This window comes from Rousettus aegyptiacus, unplaced genomic scaffold, assembly GCF_014176215.1.
Source record: "Rousettus aegyptiacus isolate mRouAeg1 unplaced genomic scaffold, mRouAeg1.p scaffold_m13_p_1, whole genome shotgun sequence".
Classification (NCBI taxonomy): domain Eukaryota; kingdom Metazoa; phylum Chordata; class Mammalia; order Chiroptera; family Pteropodidae; genus Rousettus; species Rousettus aegyptiacus.
Window position 1 is genome coordinate 69,024,585 of NW_023416284.1, and position 22,947 is coordinate 69,047,531.

Genomic DNA, 22,947 nt, shown 5'->3' on the forward strand with positions numbered 1-22,947 from the left:
TCCACTAAAATGCAGAGTATTCCTTCTTTGTTATAAATTTATATCAGGGAAGTATTGGCAATAAAAGGAATCTAGTTAGAGAGGAAAGGAATACCAATAACATCCACTCCAAGAAGCAGATTACAGTTTACTTTTTGCATCTTTTTTATTATGGAAAACTTCAATCATGTAGGAAAAAAAATACACAGAATAGAATGATGAACCTCCATAAAACTCATCATTCATTTTCAATAATCATCAATACATGGCCAATCTTATTTTTCTCTATGCTACCCACTCCCCTCCTTGAAATTTTTTAAAGCAAATCCCAGACAGCCTACATTTTATTTCACATAAGATTTAATTTATAATAGATGTATATATTTAACCTAAAGATCACCCCAGAAATCTCACTGAGCATGAGATGTTTAAACCGACTATCTCTTATGTTTTACACTAAAACCTGTCTGCCTTGAAAACTCATATGTTTGAATATAACTGGTTAATTAAAACGACAAAGTAACCTTATTCGCAACCCTCTATTATTTTATTTTCAGGGAGTGGGGGAGCTACATTCCAAGACTGAGGAAACAGTGCACATTACCTAGTCCCTGTGATTCTAGCCTTTGTGGACAATAATCAGCACTAGACAAGGTTAAAAGTAACACAGACCTGCCCTGATGTGGAGCTTGGAAAAATGGGAGGAGGCTACTAAGAGGCAGGAGCAGCTTCAGAGACTTTTCTCTTTTCCTTCACTACACATACAGAAAAAAACAGAATGCCAACAATGCCAGCATGCCTTGGAAGCTTCAAAAATCACTCATAAAGCAGTCTAGCTACTTACAAAAATTTATTACCCATCTTAAAGTGAAGATCAAAAGGAACTCCATCTAGCATTTATATTCAATTCCTCATTGCCTGATGAGTAATTTGTAGAGGAATGAAGTCTTCACAAGGGAAGCCAAAATAATCTGAGGTGACTTTGATACAATGCCACAAAGGATATGAAGAGGAAGCCAGTAGAAGCTGCAAATGGCTACATTCCATTAAGAGTTCTAATAAAAGAATAATGGAATTTCCCTTAACTGTGAATTTTAAAATGTTAGAAGTAGGCAAAATTTAAACAAGTCAGGCAAAAACTTTGATTTGTCAGTCTTTGTTATTATTGTTAAATGTTAACTTTAGCTACTGTTGCATTTATGTTAATTACATAGCCTCACCCCCAAAAAATGCAACTTTCCCATCAGAAATCTGGTTAATCTCATTCCTTTTGCCCTTGTGTTACTTATCAGCCTGCACCTTCCTCTGCATTGTCAGACACTACTGGCCCCCTCGATCTCTTTCAAACAAATTGCTGTCTTCTGCAAAGTGATTGATTTAACTTCAAAAAAGTAACTTGAAATGATATAATTTTTAGTATTGTATACTGCCACAGTCGTAGGGAGCGTAAATACCTCTTCTACTAATTTTTGGCGCTTATGTCAATAGGTCACTACAAAAACACTACAAGCTATTCAAATTCTTTTAACTTCTATGAACAACTGGCACAATATTTTTTTTCCTTCTGAATCCAGACATCTTCATATTCTCAACTGAGGAAAGTAGTTTTCACACTAGTTATTTTGGCTAGTTAAAAAATCTCCACCACATGTCTCCTTGTAAATTCATAGATAAAGATTTAAGTTTATATTAGCAATTCAACTGTGCAAATTTGTTTGCTTCTGAAATCACCTCAAATTAACATATTTACTGGAAGCTTACATGATATAGAAGTTTTACACAACTCTCAGAAATCTTGTAATGTATTTCCCTATGAAGATGTGGTGTTGAGCATTTTCTTTAAAAACAGTTGTAAGTTTATTTTAAGAGTTCTTAACTTTTACAAATATATGGTGAAATACTTATAAGAGAAAAAATGTCTGGGAGGGACTGGAGAGCACTGGGTATAAATGAATCTAGACTGGCCATGGGTACGTAAAGCTGTGGGATGGAGACGTAAGGGTTACTACACTATTTGGTCTTCTGTGTAGCAAAACTCGTAGCAGTGGATATTTCAGATATAATCCTATGCACAGCTTTTTGTTAGGGTTTTTATTTAGAAATATCGCTTTCTATCAAGAGCAATGAAGAACGAAGAGCTGGCAGTTAATGATTCAACTATCTTTATGAATTAAAAAACCAAGTCCATCACTACGGTGTTTGGTAAAGAAAACAAACAAACAAACAAACAAAAACCCAAATCTGTCCTTTCAGTCTTTAAGATTTCAGTATCAATATGTAAGTAGATTTTAATGCTAATAAAATTATTTTAGTTCAGAAATAGGCATTTTCTGTTTTCTTTTAAAGAGAGATTTAAGAATTAAAATGGAAATATAAATGGAACTGGTAAGTGTACTTAAAAATCATATATTCCAGTGAAAATTGTGCTATATATCGAGAAAGATTTCTAATACCTAATACACTAATCAATGCATCTCTTACCTTGTGATCATATGGATTGTAAGAATGAAATACTTGAGAAAGATCTTTTGTTCTTTGCTTTTTCTGTGGAAGAAAACACAAACATTTGGGTTAATAGGTGGCAAAAACATGCACGTGTGTATATATTCATATGTGTATCTACCTGTATCTTTCTATCAATCTGCATTAAGATATCGTTTTTCAGAGATTCTTCCTTGTGCAAAGTTAAAGGCGGCAGTATCAATTTGGGACACATGGATGCAATGAGAAACCAAAGCTACTTGGCGGGTCATTGTCACAGGCCAGCCAGGCAACCTCTTCCTAGAAGGTTTTATAATTAAAACACCAATCATCATCAAAAACTCTATTTTATAAACACACAATTCACAGTCTAAAATGCAAAAAAAAAAAAAAAAAAAAACTGAAAAGAAAGAAACCTCACATCCTCACATTTAGGAAACTTTGAATTTCACTGCAATACCATCTGCTGTTATCCTGAACTGGGTACTAGCAAGCGTCCATTTAAACAATTTGCCTCCTTCAGTCCTCCTGGTCACAGCGTGGGTCTATCTGCTTGAGCTGCCTTTGTTCTGTCACTGCTATATAGCCCAGGTGCACTGTATGGTGTTTCACACACCATAGGCACTCAATAAATATTTGCTAAATTAATGAATACATGAAATATGTGAGTTAGATAGGCATAGAACTCTTAAGTATTTGTAAGATGGCATATAAACCTCACAATACAGTAATGAAAAGAGAAGCCTCTTTTCACTTCTAATGATAGGTTCTTCTCAAGCTGAATCCAGGCATTATTCAAGTACTCTTTCCTCTCCTTGCTTCCCCAGTGTCTGTTACAATACAGTGTTCTCTTAATGATAGTCAACTATAAGAATCAGCTTGTTTTCTCATACCCTGTGCTCTGTGCACTTGCTATAACTACGATGAACAATTTTGTGTAGGGTTCTAGATCTGCTATGCATATATCTTCACGCATAATCAATTACTATTACTTTTAAAGGGGGTCATTCTATGTATACTGTTATGAAACTTACTTTTTCCACGTCACAAGTTATCCTTGCCAAACTTTAAATGCTTGTAAATCCAGACCCGCAATCCCTTATATGACGTTTTCAAATCCAAAAACTTCTGAAACCTGAAACTTTTTCTGCAATTCATTTCAATTTTTTAATATAATGATTATCTTTGCACAAATATCTTTGTGAGCTTGAAAGTATGCATGTTTATTATCTCCACAGATACTGCCAAACTGCCTCTTCCCAAACACTATACCAATGTGCTTTCTCACTGAGAGTGAAGAAGAGAAACTGGAGCTTAAGTTGGAAAGTTTTAATTTCTCTTTTCCATTTAAATGTTCAAATATTTCTGAATTAACAGAAAAGATAAAACACTTTTAAAACAGACACTGAAAACCTTCCCAGCTGCCAACTGTAGAATTTATTTCTTGTACATCATAGGGTTAACCATTATCACATGTTAAAATTCTACCTCGAGAGTGGCCTGTTTGTCCTTAATTTGGCTCCTGTTTTGCTTCTGGTTCTACTTTGATGTTTTTGATCCAACTACCTGGTAACTGAGTTGTTTCTATCTTCACTTGGGCGTGAACTCTTGCCGGGTACCCATGTTTCCTAAGGAAGTATTTCTTTCCTTTGAATTCCAGTGTCTGCATGAGGACGTCTGTCATCCCTCCCCAATACCAGGGATCTAAGCAGATCCCCCTGCTTGGGTTCCACATGATCTTCTGCAGCCACTTGGCTAAATATTCAAATCTGATATTAATTTGGACCTTGTATCGAAGTCATCTGTACACAGTCATAGTTTTCCCACAGACCAGTTTCTCTATTTCTGAACTGTCTTTGGAGTCAATATTCCAGCTGGCAGTCCTTTGAATCATTTGGCCTTGTTTCCACATATGACACTCACTAACAGTTATCCTCCCTAATGCTCTGCCAGAATTCCTACCTCCTCCATCCACCTCTCAGGAATCCTTCTGACCATCAAACTCTAAAGTAATTTAACATCCCCTTTCTCCAGAGAGCAGAGATGTATCTCTAAGCAATTGAAAACAGTCCCTCAGCTCTATGAGCCCCGGAATCTGTTCTGAAGAGGTCACCTGCCCACAAAAGTTTTCATTAGCTTATAATTTTCCTCCTTCCTTTCCATTCACCCACTTAGTTGGTATAACAGTTCTTGGCTTACACTTCAATTAGAAGAAAAATGATGGATACTAACACTTTCTTTGGTAGGAGACTTAATATAAAACATGGCAGACTTTTTTTTCAGAAAGGAAATTGTGCTAGAGAAGACAAAGCAAGAAGCACATCAATATTAAACTTGGGAGCTGTCTCCAAGACTGTTTAGTCCCAGAAATGGCCGCGCTACCAGCTTCAGTTGGCGGGTGGACATGAAATATTCAGAGGTTGTTCGTGTGACTCTTTTCATGGGTTGCGATTTAATATGTCTATTTGATAGATAAAGATGCCTTTTATTCTAAGATACCTCAAATTATTTTGGGAAAGAAGTGGGGTATAAATGATAAGAAAATATACTACTCGAATTAGCCCCCAAAGAAGCCAGTGAGGGAAGAATGCTTTTTTTCTGACAATAAATTTATTACATACAAATACAGTGAAGTCTTGGCTATGAATGTTTTAGGTTATATGTACTTAGTCCAGTTAACTGAAAACCATTGCTATTTTTCCTGTGCAGTCAGAGCATATAGCTCAGTGCTTCATCTTCTGGAATCCAAAATAGGGGTTGACAAATGATGGCCCATGTGCCAATTCAGTCCACCACCTGTTTGTGTAAATAAAGTTTTACTGAAACAGAACCACATTCATTCAGTTATGTATTGTCTATGAATGCTTTCATGCTAACATAGCAGAGTTGACTGGTTACGACAAAGATTGTACGGCCCGTACACTCTAAGGAATTTACTATCTGGCCCTTTACAAAAAAGTTAGCCATTCCTGATCTTGAATCTCTATCTATGACCACATCTACTTCTGAAAGTAGTCCCCTGACCCCAAACCAAATGAACAATTAACTATCCAGCAAAATTTCTTGTTCCTTCTACTTACTCAATGAGAACAGTTTAAGAACCAATTATAACCTATGTCCTGACACATCAGGATGAATATATTAGGCAAAATAACAATTAGCTGTCTTGTTTTCAGGATTTACCATTTGAGCATTTATGTTCAGATAGAAAACACTGTAAGTTGCTTTTTAGAGCATGATGAAATAGATCTGGGGTTTTCAGAACCCTTTGTATTCACAGTATAACTGCTGATAACAGATACTCTGAGAAGAGACTCTTTACTAAGTAAGTTCTAGCACTAAAGTCAAGTAGTTTTCACGTACAAGTCACTAAAGCATGGCCATTATTGCTAGTGAGCCAGTTTCTCATATGAAGACAATGTTAAGTGTACTATGCTACAAAATAGGCTTGCTGAGCCTTGCTATCAGCAGTTTTAACTGAAACTAAAAGCTGAGCCAAAAGTAGAATAATTAGGTATTTTCCTATTGCATCACAGTGTGTGTCTAAATTACCTCCCACTTTTTAGCTTGTTAAAACAAACATCTCAGTCATGCAACCACCTGTTAATTCTCCAAGTGTTTAAAAAGTAAACATGTTAAACAAGTTGTGTGATGAGCTTGTAATGAGGGTGGCCAAAGTACAGTGAATACAGCAAACATCTATTCCCAAACTGTAAAGGTGCCTTCAAGTCACTGTTATCATTAATCCCAAAGATCGGGCCCAGAGAAAGGAGGTTATTAAAAATTAAGTACAAGCCGAGTCCTGCACCCTGTGTGGGCTGCAGTCTGGTTTAAAAGATAAAGCAGTATAAAATTTGGTAGAACTTCTAGATTTCTGAGAAGCTAAATAACTGCAGATCTCCATCCTATAGGTATTCCCTAAATTGCTTTTGTATTTCACTTTTCAAGAACAGAAAACACTGGTGACCTCTTTTACATCCATGTTTAAACCCCTTTTTTCAGACAAAACCAAGGCCTCAATGGAGCATTTTTAACAGTTCAAGTTTCCAGACAATGTAATCATTTCAATTTTTATCAAAGGTATACAACAGAGTTCATATAGGAAAAAGGCTCCACAGGTGATAAGAATCTGTATTTTGAAGGTGAGCTTATCCAACCAACTAAACTGTAACAATATCCACCCATTTAACTTCTCCTGGTTCCCCAATCTAATTCAATGCTTTCTGTGATCATTTTCTACTTGTAGATTAAAGCATTCTCAAATAAAACATTGTTATTATAAGCTAATATGGAATTTCTACCTTTGGAGTCTCAAAAACTAATAAAACCTACAAGCCTTCAGAGAGTTTGATAAACTTAAGGTATATTATAATAAAATATAAATGTTTCAGCAAGCCTTCATCATACATTGTGGTAAGGAGCCAAAAGAGCAGGTTTGAATTTCAATATACTAACTTCTGGTTTCCTGTTCCATGTGCCAGGAGTTGGAGATCACCATTCCAACCTAACGACAAGTAAGAAGCTGAACAGAAGAAAAATCAACAATTCTTCTTGGGTCCAGAAGAGAGGGGAGGACAGAGAGAAAACTGCAGCCTCCAGAACTGAAGAGACTAATAGGCAAATATGGAGAATGCAGCTTCTGGGAGCAGAGACTCAGGGCAAAGCTGCTGTAGGAACCAGTACTCAGGTAGGAAAACTTGAATTGTAATTAATGAAATGCTGGCGGCTCAGTGCACACAACTCCGAAAGTTAAGAGCTCCAGGGAGAGCCAGTCGTGGAAGGCCCCACAATATTGTGAAATTTACCTCCAACAGCTCAAACAGGTTCCCACAGTAAATACCAGAGAAAGCCCCTGGGGCTTCCTTCTGGCAAAGGGAGGGGAAAAGGAAGCATTCTGAAGTACACTAGTGAACTCTTCTTCTCAACAAGACCCACTCTCAGGGGAAACTAGTTAACCAGAGCCTAACCTGCTGGGGTATTATCGGACCCTACCTTACCTGCGGAAGGGAATTATTGGACTCCAGCCCTTCTAGCCATCCTGTCCCATCTAAGGCAGGCAGAGGAAAAAACAGAAACAAACATACATTCACAATCCAGAAGCACTAAATCCAGGGTCACTAAAGGACTGAGACCTAATCATAGGAATATAGAAGGGTTTCCCTCTCCTTAGACCTCACCATCACATGACTAAAAGCCAATGTATAGCAGTTCCTTTTAACCAGTACATCATGTCCAGCTATCAAGAAAAATTACAAGGTATAGCAAAAGGCAGAAACAAAACAAAACAACACAACAATCTGAAGAGATAGAGCAAGCATCAGAACCAGACATGGCAGAGATACTGGAATTACCAGACTGGAAATTTAAAACAATTATCATTACTATGCTAAGGACTCTAATGGATAAAGTAGACAACATTCAAGAACAGATGGGTGATGTAAGAATAGAGATCGAATTCCTAAAAAAGAACCACAAAGAAATGCTAGAGCTCAAAAATCCTAATAGAAATGAATAATGCCTTTATCAGTTTATTAGTAAACTAAACATGGCTGAGGAAAGACTCTATAACCTAAAGGATATATGAATAGAATCCTTGAAAACTAAAAAGCAAAGAGAACCAAGATTGAAAACTACAGACTATCCAAAGACTGTGAGACAACTGCAAAGGGTATGACATATGCATAATGGGAATACTACAAGAAGAATAAAGAAAGAAAGGAAGAAATATTCGAAACAATAATGACTGAGAATTTTCCCCAAATTAATGTTAGACAGCAAACCACAGATCTAGGAATCTCAGAGAATATCAAGCAGGACAAATGCCAAGAAAATTTTGGCATATCATTTTCAAATTATGGTAAATCAGAGAGAAAAATCTTGAAGAGGCCAGAGGAGAAAAACACCTTACCTAAAGAGGAACAAAGATAAGAATTACATCCAGCTTCTCCTCAGAAATCATGTGAATGAGAAAAACAAACTATTTAAGAGTTGAGAGAAAAAAATACCAACCTAGAATTGTGTACCCTGTGAAATTATCCTGCAAAGGTGAAAGAAATAAAGAATTTTTCAAACAAAAATTGAGGGAATTTATTGCCAGTAGGCCTCCCTTGTAAGATATGTTAAAAGAAGTTCTTTAAAAGAAGGAAAATACTATAGGCCTGAAATTCAGATCTGCATAAAGAAGAGCAATGACCAAGGAAAAAGTAATGATAAAATGAAAACTTTAATTTTTCTTATTTTTAATAGATCTAACAGAACAGTTTGTTCAAAAAATAACAGCAACAACGTACTCAATTATGTATGCTTATGTATTTATGAAATGAATAGCAGCAATGATACAAGGGATCAGAAAACGGAATTAGGATTATTTTGTTATTATAAGGTACACTACCAATGAAATAGTATTGTGTTATGTGAAAGTGGCTTTTTTTTTTACTTGGATTACTTGTAAATGTATGTGTATTGCAAACTCTAGGGCAACCACTGAAACACACACACACACACATACATATAGATACATATATGTATGTGTGTGTGTATATATATATACACACACACACTTAATATGTGTGTGTGTATGTATATATATACACACGCACTTAAATATATATATTTAAGTATAACTGATATACTAAGAAAGGAGAGTTTCAACATACTTATTTTTTCCTGCTCCCTTTCTGGCAGAGAACCCAAGAAGTGGTAACCAACCAATTGGCAAGTTGCTACAGAAAAGAAAGAATGAAAAGATAAGGAGCCAAGACAACTCACTAACTGGACAGTCAGGTTCTGAATAGATGAACTTTGTGTCATGCAGGTGTACTTGAGACAGCAAGGCGATGATGGTGTGGTAGGGACTAGGAGAGTTCTAAACAAATCCCAAAAGAAGACTGGAGTCAAAATTCCATACAGTAAAAGCTAGGGGTCAAGAACTGGTCAGTTACACATGCCAGGGACAGACATTCAGAAGAATCAGAAGACCATATTCTGAGGCAAAAGGGTGGAAACAGCCCAGAGGTACAAAATAAAAACAAATGACTGAGGGTCAAAGGGGTTCTTGGTGAAGAACTAGTCAGGAACTAAGAGAATCACTGTGAGGCAGGGCTTAGCAATAAGCAACAAGAAACTCTGAAGTCAGGGATAAAAAAATGAAGTAGCCAGGAGAACTTAAGAAGTGAAGTAACTACTCAGGATGTGATCTAATGCTCAGGTAGGTCTGAGTTTTATCTTGGAGGCCTTCTATTATACCTGCAGGGGCAGATTCCAGTTATCAGGGTGTAGGCAATACTGGGTCTATTAAAATCAGTCTAAATGGGACAGCATTTAGTTGAAAATATAATACCTTACTGGAAGTTCAGTTTTGACACAAGCCAACACAAGAAAATTCAGTCTGTAGACAGATTATGCTCTTTATAAACTGTAAGAAATTAACTTGGGTATAGGCACACAGAGACAGAAAGAAAAGGAGGTAGCTTTGTTTAATCAAAGAAATTGCTAAGTGACTAGAGCACACAATGCAAGAAATGTGACAAATGATCAAATCTGTGCTTCAGAAAGAGTTTCCTAATGGTGTTAGAGATGGAGCGAGGCTAAAGGCCAAAAACAGTGTGAGAGGATGCTGTTCTGCAATGGTTCAGAAAAAATGACAACATCCCAAATTAAGCTAGGGGCAAAGAGGGTAAATGAGATGGATTTGAGAAATAGGTATGAGGCAAGACGGAGAATACCTGGTGACTGATTAGTTAGGAATGCAAGAGAGGGAGGAGCAGAAGAAAACTCCAAGATTTCTGGCTGAGATAACAAAGGGGAGAGTGTCCTGCACTGACAGAAGGACTCTAGACAAAAAAACAGGTTTTGGGGACTGTGGCAGGGTGAGGAAGGAATTCAGTTTCGAATATAATGAGTTTGAGGTGGCCAGCTGTGAGAAATTTGGAGAGAGAATGAGAAGGAAGTTAGATATAGGGGTATGATGCTATAAGAGAGAAATGTACCATAGATGTGACAGTCATGAACCTATTGATATACTTTAAAGGAGAGAGGAGATGTGATTGCACTGGGAGTACACTGAATGAAGGAGAGAAGAAGATGAGAGAAGACCGAAGTTAAAATCCATGCAAATAATAGCTCTCTGACTTCAGGCCATTTCTGCTCTGGACTTCATATGTAAAATGAGAAAGTTAGATTAGGCCAGTAGTTCTCAACTCTGGTTGCAGGTTATTATCGGTGGGGAGTCTTTAAAATTTACCAGTGCTAGTCCTAGTCCCCAGTGGTGCTGATTTAAGTACCACAGTGGGATCTAGGCAAGCCTGTTATTGAAGAGCTCTTGGGTTTTCCAATGTGCAGCTGAAGTTGAAAATCACTAGCTAAGATGATCTCCAAGTTCTCTTCCAACTATTAACCATTAGTCTTCTAGATTGGTTCCCCTCTGTCTTTCGGCTCTTGCCATTCTGGATTCTGGATTCTAGCAGGCATATTCACTCTTAATCTCCACAACATGTTTGAAGATTTGTCTGATTTCCTGACCTCCTTCTTTACTTAGAAATGGACTCTATACAGGAATTCCTCTGGGGCACATTCAGGCTTTGGCTGCAGTGAACAGGCTGCTGTTATGTATTTAGTTCCCTACTTAGTGAGTGCTTCTGAAAAATAAATGGAAAGTTAATTTAATAACCTTGAACCTTTATTTTATTATCAATGTATAAAACATCAGAAGCTTAATTAAAAGCACTTGACATTATCAGCACTCAATCACAATCTAACTTTTATACTGTACATATTTGGATGGTGTCCCTAAGGTAATATTCATTCAAGATCACAGAGAAGGAAAAACAGGTCCCTGGATTTTAACATGAACCTCAAAATTTAGAAATCAGTTAAAAAAAAATCAACGGTGTGAAATGATTGGTAATCAAAATAACCAAAACTACTCAGAAGAGCAGACAAATTTCAAAATCTCATCTATTTTTCCTTTATAAGGCACACATAATACTTTCATATTCTATGAGAAATAACTAAGGACATAGAGAAAATAAAGAAAAACAAGACTGCTCTAACTCTACACATTTTTTTCACCCCTTACTTTCTAGTAAGATCTGCAAGATAATCGAGATTACTATAAATACTGTTGACTGTCTTAAATTTCCTTGTCTCCCTCCAATCACAGCAAATTCAAGGAGAGTTATCGGGTTCTTTAGTTTCTCAAATCTCCCCAGTGTGGGTGTGTTGTGGGGGCGGGGGATGTGTAAGCATTTCTTGAGGACATTAAAACAGCAGAATTCTAAGAGTGGAAGTTGGAAAATAGAGAAGGGCATTTGTTTATCCAAGTGTAATGGTATTCAAATAAAATAACCTGGCAAATGTGGAAATGTACCACTGACTCTGAAACATAGTAGATATCAGTGGGGAAACGCATTTGTCTCCTCCCCCCCCCCCGCCCCCGCAGCCTTATGGTTTCTAAAATAACCTTAGTGGAGCTGAACCTGTAACAATCAGCCCCTCATTTTCACAGTGTGGTTGGTAGAGGAGCGGTGGCACCATTTACCCTGGCAGGTCCTTAACTAGGCAACAAATGCTGGAAGAAAATGCAAAGAGGAAATTCTGCATTAATTCAACAATAGCTGATAAAATAGAATCTAAGTAGCCATATCTTCTTATATCAGACTCACCTTATTTTCTAAAGAGAACATTTGTTTGAAAGGAAAGGTCATTCTCTAGCAACAAAGGGAAGGCTGGCACATAAGAAAGGAAGGAGACTTAACTACTTTGTAGTAATAGGTGTTGCCAAAATGAGTAGTCATTACAAGCAGTTGGAAAAGAAATAGCCTTTTAACATAAAATCCTTGCAAGGTAAAAAGACAAAGTCCAAGGGTACTGAGTACCACATAAGCACAATGGTTCCTTCAAAGTTCTTTTTTGTGGCAACTTCAAAAGTAGCACACAAGAACGCGAGTTGCTATAAATATCAATTCAATATCACTTATCTTCACTCTGCCCTTATAACTGACCACAAAAGAGTTAACTCTATCTCTTATCTGGATTATTTTAGCAATATTGTCTTTTGTGGACTAGCTGGGTCCAATTTTCACCCTCTAAATCAAGAGCTGGCAAAAAATGATCTCTGGGCTGAATAAAGCTGGCCACCTATTTTTTTTTTGTATGGTCTGTGATGTCTTTTTACACTTTTAAATGGCTGGAGAAAAAAAAAGGAACATGACTTATTGGTGACATGTGAAAATTATATAAAATCTGAATTTCTGTAAAGTTCTACTGGAACACAGCCATGCTCATTCTTTCCTGTATTGTCCGTGGCTGCTTTCATGCCACAATGGCAGGGCTGAACACTTACCATAGACACTGTACATCCTGTAAAGCCCGAAATATTAACTCTTCAGCCTTCTACAGAAAGAGTTTGCCAACTCCTACTCTAAACCATTGGTGTGCAACTCTGGTCACACATTGGAATCACCTGGGGATTTAAATAATACCGATGTCTGGGTTCCATTGCCATAGATTCTATTTAATTAATCTGGACTGCAGCCTAGGATTTGAAATTTTTAATATCTTTCCAGGTGATGTTAAATTGAAGCCAGCGTTTAGAATCATGACTGGAGCCAGAGTGGGTTTTCTAGTGCATGGTCATCTAATGTCACTCTCCTCTTTAAAAGCCTTCAAAGACTCTCTAATGCTCAGAGAATCAAGTCTCAAGTATTGCATTAAGGCTTGTCCACATTTTCCCCACTAACACCAAAGGCAATGTCTTGTTCCTGAAAGATTCCACATTGCCTTGAGTCTACATATTGTGAATGCTACCCTCTTTGCCTGGAATACCTCCCTTACCATCTCCATGTGGTAAATTCGTTCTGAAAAGTCCGGTTCATTGATCACCTCTTTCATGCTGGATTCTCCCAAACAGAAAGGACCTTTTTAACTACGTGCTTGCAAAGATCTCTACCACTTTCACTGTGTGCCAGCACCAGTTTGTGCCTTGCATATGGAAGCTGTTCAATAAATGCTGCCACCCCAAATTCCCACGACACTTTGGTTTTACCTTCCCTGAGCCTTCTAGTCTCTTAAACGATCCACACAGGTAAACTTTTCCCTCCAGGCTCTCAATTCATGAAATAACTCTTCGACTTTAGTAACCTCAGTTTCCCCATTCCTTTGTCCTTCATTCTCCCTACAGACTCTTGCTCCCTACCTTACATTAATCCACTCGCTTGCCTCGAGAAATCTGAACACCACCTGTGCACTCCAGCCGTCTTGGTACCCCTTGGTTGTTTCTCTGTGAGTAGACAGTCAGCTGCTATTCTGATTCCACATAAGAGCCTTCCAACCAATTTTTTCTGTCTCTGTTCTCACCCTCTGTACCTAAAATGCATTCTCCAAGCTCTAAAACTTAGTCATTGAATGACACATTCATTCATTTAACACACTTACTGCATGTTCATTATGTTGCAGGGACCACACCAAGCCCTGGTGAGAGAGAAAGCAAGCCAAACAAGGCCAATGGATTCAATAAAGTTAACAAACTTTTTGGGAGAATAAACAATTACTATACTCAACCAGCAAGCAGTTAGTACTTAAATGATGAATGAATTCCAAAAATTCTGGGTATTAACGTTTAGTGTTAATATTGCTAGCCAAGCGCCTGTGCCAATGAATGACCTGTTCATGATTCTTACGGATTACTAAATCAAATACAAATTTATTTTATGTTGAAATTATTTTTATAATTATAACTGGTACCTCAAGATGATAATTGTAGAAACTCCAGAATTTGAAACTTGTTTCCCATGGGATTTTGCTTTTGAGTTAATTTATGTTTTATGCATAAATTTTTTTCAACATATCTGCCTTCTCTCATAAAGCTTGCTCCTTCCTCTAACAGGTTACATATAAGATAGGGAAATGATGGTATCCAGTATCTTTTGCTGTATATAAGAATATTAGGAAAGGACAAAATCAACAGCTATATAACATGGATTATGCTTACCTTAAAAATAAACAAGTAAATAAAACAACCGGTAACAGTTCAGAATATAGTCAGATTCTGATTTGCTCCCCATATATTAGACACTAGTTTTTATAACATACCAAACACTTAGTAGCACGAAAATAAACATTATGCACCCTCCAAGGACCTCCTCCCTTTGGTTACTTTGAAGCTAAGCAGTTTGACAAAGAAAACAGGTGTTAATCTAACTCCTATTAAATTTTCTTTCACACCATTATAGTACATCTAGACTGATTCATAAATATAAATATTACCCATGCATGAAAAGGTTTCACTGTTATTTCTAAAATTTAAAACAGTCCTTTAACACATGACGAGTAACTATTCTCACAGTGATATTTTAGAAGGATTAGCAGTTACCATGTTAAAACTCTCGAAGTCTGTCCTATCATCACAACCAGCAAATTGTGTGGGGCAATAAATCTGCATCTATGTATGACAGTTTTTATTTTTGTCTTCAAAGTTTTACTATGTTATAAATTATTTGAAATTAGGGAGAGGCTGGAAACGATTGGTTTTGTTTAACTTTTTCCTGCTTGCTTTGTAATCACGTCTGACACCTGTAAATTATTTCAGTAAAGACATTATACAATTAAGTAAAATCAAAAGTAGGGAGTCATATTAGAGAGGTAATTGAGAGTAATATTTTGGAAGTGAACAAAATAAATGCAGTATGGGTTTTTCTAATTAGTATCCTGGAGTTTTATGTATTTCTGTATTGTCATTAAGTATTTCTCTTCCTTTTATTTATTTACAAAGAGATGGTAATGTGCCTTAACTATATCTAACAGTCAGTGAGGATGAGCTTGGGAGCTCAACACTGAAATATAGAGTTGTATAGCGTGGCTCTGCACAAACTCTATTAACGCTCAGAGCCTCAGACCAGGTTCCAGAGGCTAATTCACACAGCCCCCAAGGGGGAAAATGATGAAAAAGAGTGGAAAAAACTAAATTTCTCTGACCCACAGATAAGCTGCTATACAGTTCTAAAAACTGATCAGAACCAATGCATCTCCTTTATGACCCTGAATAACCCCTGGTGTCACCCCATTTGAAGAGAAGCTCGAAAATTGTTCTGTGTCAGTTATTGCTGCATCTCTAGATAAGCCCACAACTCGTTTTTATTATGATTCCATGACTGGGACCTGGAAGGTCAGACATGACAATGTAGGCTTGATAACTCTCCTACTTTCTACATCTAATTTAGCACCTACTGTAAAAATCATTTCTATCAGCAATGCAACCATCATGGATATCTCCCTCTATCCCATCACACTAATAATAAGAATCTAAAATTCATTTCAGGGGTGGCTGGGCTTTTTGACCTATCTTCTCCTCAAGTATGTCAAAAATAGACTTATTTTTTGTTCCATATATTAAGCATACACATTTTCTTTTTTATCTTTGGCCTTTATGATAAAGGAGTCTTTATTTGATAACCAGAAGACAATTTAATATACAGCTCAATCTTCTCCATGCTTTCGTCCTCATGTCACTCTAGAAATCAGTCAATTCTTTTTTTTTTTTTTTTTTTTTTTTATGTTATAGAGCAAGGTAACTGCACAAATAGCTAGTGGATGAAAATTTCTGAGGTGGGCTCTAAGCCAAGCAATATTTTCAGCCACTGGCAGGAAGGGTACAGGAATGTATGTGTATAGGAGTGTGGGAAGAGGGATAGTGTTCGAGGTCCTCGGAAATTACATAAAGCCCAAGGCAGGATGAAAATGAAGTAGCTGAGGTGTACCCTGTGCTCATTCTAACACCTGAGACAACTCTAGTTACATATAATTCATGATAGCTTTCAGGGAAATTAATTCATGTTCACATAGTAGGGGAAAAATGCCCAGATTGTAGGGACTAGATGACAAACCTGACAAATTTAAATAATGAGAAAATAGGTAGAATGTGATGCTTCAACTAAGTACACCACCACAGAACTCCCTGGGGGCTGAAGTACTGCTATCTCATCAACTGGGCTCTCAATTCTTAAGGCGTCTGTGAGCATCACTGGAAGCACATTCTCAGGGCTTAGAGTAGGCCTGTCCATCTGCCTTGGGATACTGCCCTCACATCCACGTTAATCTCTCATCTTCTGCTTCTCTTTCCTTGCCTTCCCTCTTCAGCAAAAAAGAGCTAAGCAGTGAAGGACCCTGCCATTCACATTGTATGCTTTCGGCTTTTTCATTGGAAAAGTCTCCTAAAAGGTGTTTGACAGAAAAAGGCCTGTAGGTTTAACATGCATGCATGTTTCAGCTGCAAAATGACAAGTGTCTTAGACAAACCTGAATAAATTACCTGGCCGTGATAATATTAACAAGTTATGCTTACAGAAACTTTAATCAGTGTCAATATCCAAACATTTTCTTGACCTCCATATAGTGTTTTATATTTTCAAAGTGCTCATAACTATAGTTTAATGATAAGCATTCATCCATTCTCTCAGAGGTTTACTGAATGTTTGCACTACACATTTTATCAGCAATTACAGCTGACCCTTGAACGACATAGGTGTGAAGTTCACAGATCCACTTATATGCAATTTTTTTCAATAAATACTGTGAATATATTTGCTTCTTTATGGTTTTAATATTTTCTTTTCTCTAGCTTATTTAATTGTAAGAATACAATATATAATACACATAACATACACAATGTGTTAACTGTTTATGTTATCCAAAAGACTTCGGTAGGCTTAGTAGTTAAGCTATGGGGGAGTTGAGTTATATGCATATTTTCTACTGTAAGGGAGTTGAGGCCCCTTCTACCCCTTCCTCCACGTTCCCCCCATGTTCAGGAGTCAGCTGTAACCAACTTCTTTTCACTCAGTAACTGGATCTGCTGGCTTCCTCTATCACCAAAAGCAAATGATTATAAACTTTTTTATTTAAAAAAATTTTTCAGAGCGATGTTGGGACTTCTTTATCAATCTATTAAGTAGAAAAATGCTATGCATTCTTTTTTCTTTTTCAGTGCCAGCATCCTCCTAGGCCATTATACTCATGTGGACTTAAACAAGTTTGTAGATTGGAAAATTTGCCTTGTTGTAGTCTTTTTTAGGGGTATGTTGTTTGGTTTTAGCAACTCTGTTAATTCTAATACCCCTAAAGCATTAGCTTATTTTTTCAGTTGTTTGCCAAAATCAGCTACGTATGCATGCAATCTGAAAGAGTCAACCAGCTCAACAGAGCTTCCCAGCTTCCTTAGAAGTAACTATGTTCAATTCTTTTACTTTATTCTTTTGGTATTTATATGACTATATTGCTAAATTTATTACTATTACATTTATTACTAGTCCTAATTTTTTAGTATATTAGGCACTATCTATTGAATTCTCAGTATGGAAGATGAGCTTTCATTCCTTTCTCTGCCACCCCATTTACGTGTGCTTCCCAATATAATTATATCATATACATGCCATCCAGAATTCAGCTATGCAATAACCATAATTATATATACTTTCCTATATGGAGAAATTAGCAAGTAATAAACGTAGTTCCTAACTTTTAAATAAGTTATACTTTTTAACTTGCTTTTAAGTTGGTTGTTTGGAATCAGGGTGTATTTTTTCATTATAAATGATTACATCCTGCTAGAATCTCCACACCCCCCAAACACCAAACAATAATAATAAAAAAAAAATCTAACCAATTATTTAATCAAGGTCATGTGTGTTCTTTCAACTGCATTGAAGCGCCATTTGTAAAACTGCTTTCGTGAATTCGTTTCCCATTTCAAGTCACACTGCATTCGTTTTATAGTGTTCTCTTTTTGGTTCTGTCACAGATCTCTGTGAGTGCAGATTCTCAAAGTAATATCTTTGTTCTTAACCTTTCTCTGTTAGGTTTATATGAAGCATATCTACTAACCATATGTTCAGTATGTTCTTCTCATGAATGAACCAATTCCTCAAAATGAGTGTCTTTATCCAGCTTCATCAGCAATTATGTGGTCAGCCTATATTTATTTATTACTCTTTCATTCCATTCAATCTATTCAATAAGCATTCATTGTTGGTGTCTTATGTTTGTAAAGAAATGTCCTATGGTGGCTGTTCTACTGTGGACAGGACAGTGTAAGCCAGTCAGGTGACACAAATCACTATGCACATTGGTTCTTATCGGGATTATAGATGGCTTTAGATTATCTATGTACTCCAAAAACATATTCACATTTTGGGGCGTTTTTGCTTTTTTCTGGGAAGAGTATGTGTGTGTCATAAATATTTTATACACATATAAAATCATATTCTAAAAATGCTTAGATCCGTTGACCTTGAATTAAGGATAGATGAAAGTCTCTTGCAAACTACTCATTTGGCACCTGGGGAACCAACATTCTTTAAATATTTGGTGTTTTGAAAGGACCCTCTGAGCACACTATGGGTATGGGGGAGCGGGGGGTGAGTAGAAGACAGTAACATGGAGAGTGGTATTCTAGTTTGTAACTCTACTCAGCAAATCAAAAGACCTGAAGTGAACTAGGTGCTCCCTCTTTAAAAGGCAGTTATAAACATATGCTTTGGGAGTCTGAAGCCCCATTTCAGGTGACTTCTCAAAGTTTTAGTTACAATCTACATACAGTCCCTTTCCCTTAGAAGAGTTCTAATCAAAAACATTGTTCCCCATCTCATTCTATTTCTGATGATATTTGGCATCAAGAGTACTAGGCACACAATTTGCCCACAATTTTACACAGCTTATGTGGTCTTTGTTTTCTAAGGCCTAGATGCTTAAAGGAAAGGGTTAACAAGACCTAGGAAGGATAAGTGGACAAATAGAATCAAGTTAAGGAACACCATGCTAATTAAAAAACAAGAGAGTCAGTAGGCCACAAGAGGCTCAGGATCCATCTTAATTAATGCCTGATACATACATGTTTCCATTAAAAACTTTTAGGACAATGACAACTAGATCTAGCAAGATAGTTAGTATTAAAGGTCAGTGACTATAATATTTTTTAACCCTTGTAAATGCCCTCAAAGTTTTCATTCTGTTTTTCTCCTATTTTTAACAGGGATTAGCAAAAGAGTCGAAGTGCAAAGGAGTTTGAGCATAGTGAGGAAGAGCTTAAACTCTGGATCTTACTTGAAGTTGCTCTTGGGGGTGAAAGAAAACATGGATACTGTTGGGAAGGCAAAGAGGGATGCCTGGGAGCAGGCTAGAGACTCAATGTCAGAGACTGACTCTAAACACTTAAGACACTCCTTAGAACAGCCAGAATAGCACTGGTGTCTGCCTACGGATGGACCCCTGTCCTTTTTCCCATTTTGGCCCAACCGTGGATAAAGCTCTGAGTAAATAACTTTACCTCGTCAAGCCTCAGTGAGCACAGATTCCTACATCTTTAAAGTTGCCATGCTGGTTAAAGCATTTTGCCTTTAAATGAACAAAATTTTGGCTCTAAAATTCCATACATTTAAAATAGAAGTGGAGGATTCTGTGTTTAAATTAAGTCTTTTAGAGTTTTATTTTAGGCATTGCTTTTCTTTCTCCTTTGCCACTAGAGTTTATTATAGAGTGGCTAGGAAGCAGAGCGTAGAGACAAAACGCTTGGTTTTGGATCCTAACTCTACCACTGGCTGTGTGACTTTGAGTAAGTTATTTATACTCTTAGTGCCTGAGTTTCCTCAACTGTAAAATGGGGATAATAACAGTTGTTACTTAGGGTTGATGTGAAGGCTAAATGAATCAATATATGTAAAGCACCAAAAAAGTGGCTGGCACATGATGAGCACTATACAAGGTGGAAACTACCAGTACCAATGAGTGTACAAGTCATAGGACCCTTCCCTGCTTTTGGTCTCTCTCGTTCATTCTTTTCTGCCTACTCTCTTATTTGCCCCCAAAGCTTAGACCTCTTGTCCTCATGGCCATACTACTTCCATACCCTCTCAATTCCTGGCCACAGCCTTTCCCCATATTGTTTCTTGTATGTTGTTCCTAATTTCACCTTCCCATAATACCTCTGAACTTGTGACACTGCTCTGCTCAAAAACATCTAAACAGTAGATGTTGCCTACGAAATATACACGATGTACTTCTGATGTCTCAATGTGTGATCATTATCTAAAAACAGTCCCGAGAGCTAAGAAGGTTGTGAGTCTGGATGTGATTATAGTCAAAATTCCCTTGACGAGTCCCAAACTACCTGGGGTAAAGGTCTTTCCCATTATTCACTACAAACTCTAGTGAAAGAGAGTTTTAGAAGAACTAGACTTCTTAGCATTTTCTAGAAACAAATTGTACCTCACTCCTAATATTTTTCATACAGTGAAAAGCTAAACTTAAAAGTTATTTTTTTGGACAGTAATCTTGATCATCTCGCTCACAAGCTTCCAAGTTTTAACAGCCATTTGTCACTCTTAACATTTGAGACACAATGCCTCGTATCATCACTATTTACATCATCTTCCTCTTTCTTTCTAGCTTATATGCAACCTGAGAATAAGGAACACTTAAAAAAGTCCTCTTGCTATATGGTGTAGCTCAGGCCCTTGCATACAGAGGCTTATTTGATACTAGGTAAATTAATTAGTATTATCCTAACCATATTTTTAACAATGATTTTTAACACAGCAGTAGTTCTGACTACCAAAGTGATCAGGAGACTTAAATTACTCCCCAAAGCCATGTTTTTGGCCCTTATGGGCACTAGGACTGCGGTGGTTACTGCACATGGGTGAGAAGTGTCAGCAGAGTTTTTTCTTCCCACTTCCAATCTGCCCCTGTATATCTCTGGCTGCTAACAAAAGATAAAATCAAATTAAACTACTTCACAGTGGTCTTTAGGTACCTTAACGGGATAGCATTTCAGGTATTTCACAAATTATCTGTTTGGAAAAACTTTTTAAACCTTTGGAGAACACATAGGTTTTCATTTTAACAGCATTTGACTGATTCTTGGTTAACTTCATAAGACTGAGGAGGGCTTCTGAGACTCTGCTGATTTAACATGAGGTTAATTGAGAGGAGATCCATCAATTATTGTTTTGCATTTACTCTGTAATGGTCCCAGTGATATCAATCAAGTTTTTGTGCTTGATTCAAGAACCAACTAAAATTCTCTCTCCACCTTTTAATTTTTTTTTGTCTTCAAATAAGTTCAAGAGGCTATGTTGTAGTTTCACAGATAACAAAGGTCTAGAGGAAAGGCAGTAAAGGAATATAGAATACATAGAAAGTACTTTTACTCCAATAGTATGCCTTGATACTGAGCAATAACCAGATAGAGGTGGTGAGTGAATGTCACAGTATTTCAGAAGAAACATTTCATTTATGACCTATGAACCTCCCTTAAAAGTTAAAGATATTTCATCCATGAGTTTTCCTAGCTCCTGTGGACTTAACAGAAGTTTTTGATCTACACAGTTTTTGAGGATGAAAGTTTTACATGTACTAACTGCTGTGTAAATATTCAGGCACTTCAATGAAATAAATTTTTGCCTTTCTAATTTTAGTTTCCAGTCACCACACTCAATTTAGAGTACCTTTTAAAAGATATATATATAGTTTAAAGATTAAAAACTGTTAAAAATAATTCAAAGACTGTGAATAGATTAAAACTAAGGAGAGAAAAATCTTTTAAACTACATAATTGTGGCAGTTCAAGCCATCGTAAAATTGAAAGTGTGAAATAAACCGCTAAGATTTTTGAATTTTCAAGGTCTACTTTTTCTTCCTTCTACGATTTAAAGAAATACTTGTGATTAAAAATTATGTTGAAAATGGATAACTAGATAGTGGAGAAATCAAAAAATATTTTAACTAAATGATTAAAATTAATATCATTAATGAGGGACAAAGGGCATCATTTGCCTCTAGATGTCAAATCCCAAGAAGGTCACAGCATCATATTTAGTATAACAGGGCAAAATATATAACATAAATCTAATCATGGGGAAAACTCAAGCCCAGATTAAAGGACACTCCATAAAATAACTGCCCGGTATTCTTTAAAAATTTCAAAACCATGAAAGATAAAGAAAGGTGGAAAAACAGTTTAGATTAAAGGAGACTAAGGAACTATGACAATTAAATATAAGACCTAATCCTGAACTGAGTCCTACATTAGAACAACAACAGCTATAAAGTACATTACTAGGACTCTTGACAAAATTAGAATATGAACTGTAGATTAGATAAAGCATTATATCAAATGTTGAATTTTCTGAATTTGATAACAATATTGTGGTTACATAAGATACTCATTCTTAGGAAAGTCACACTAAATATTAAAGTCTGCAATCTGTAATCTGATGTCTGTAATCTACTTTGAAATTTTTCAGGGGAAAAATATCTATGTCTATGTCTCCCTATCTCTTGAGAAAGAGCGAATTTAGGGCAAATGTTAAAAACTGATGAATTCTGGGAAAGGGTATATTGGAGATATTCTGTTCTTACAACGGTTCTATAAATTAAAATCATTTTTAAGAAGTTTAAAACTTTTCTAGGGCTTATAAGTAAAAAAAAAAATCACTG

At 36.5% G+C, this 22,947-nt stretch overlaps 1 protein-coding gene and 1 long non-coding RNA gene across 9 annotated transcripts in view; one reads left to right on the plus strand and one right to left on the minus strand.

Moving 5' to 3' along the window:
- The window catches only part of CDKAL1 (CDK5 regulatory subunit associated protein 1 like 1), a 626,461-nt gene that overhangs the window by 177,244 nt on the left and 426,270 nt on the right, over positions 1 to 22,947 (minus strand). For all 3 annotated transcript variants that reach the window (XM_036229008.1, XM_036229005.1, XM_036229004.1), the window contains exon 13: positions 2,461 to 2,523. In XM_036229008.1, coding sequence (XP_036084901.1) covers positions 2,461 to 2,523 — 63 coding nt within the window. The remainder of the gene's footprint in view (positions 1 to 2,460; positions 2,524 to 22,947) is intronic.
- The window catches only part of LOC118609943, a 102,654-nt gene that overhangs the window by 4,735 nt on the left and 74,972 nt on the right, over positions 1 to 22,947 (plus strand). For all 6 annotated transcript variants that reach the window (XR_004953514.1, XR_004953512.1, XR_004953505.1 and 3 more), the window contains exon 2: positions 6,942 to 7,147. This is a non-coding gene — a long non-coding RNA (uncharacterized LOC118609943). The remainder of the gene's footprint in view (positions 1 to 6,941; positions 7,148 to 22,947) is intronic.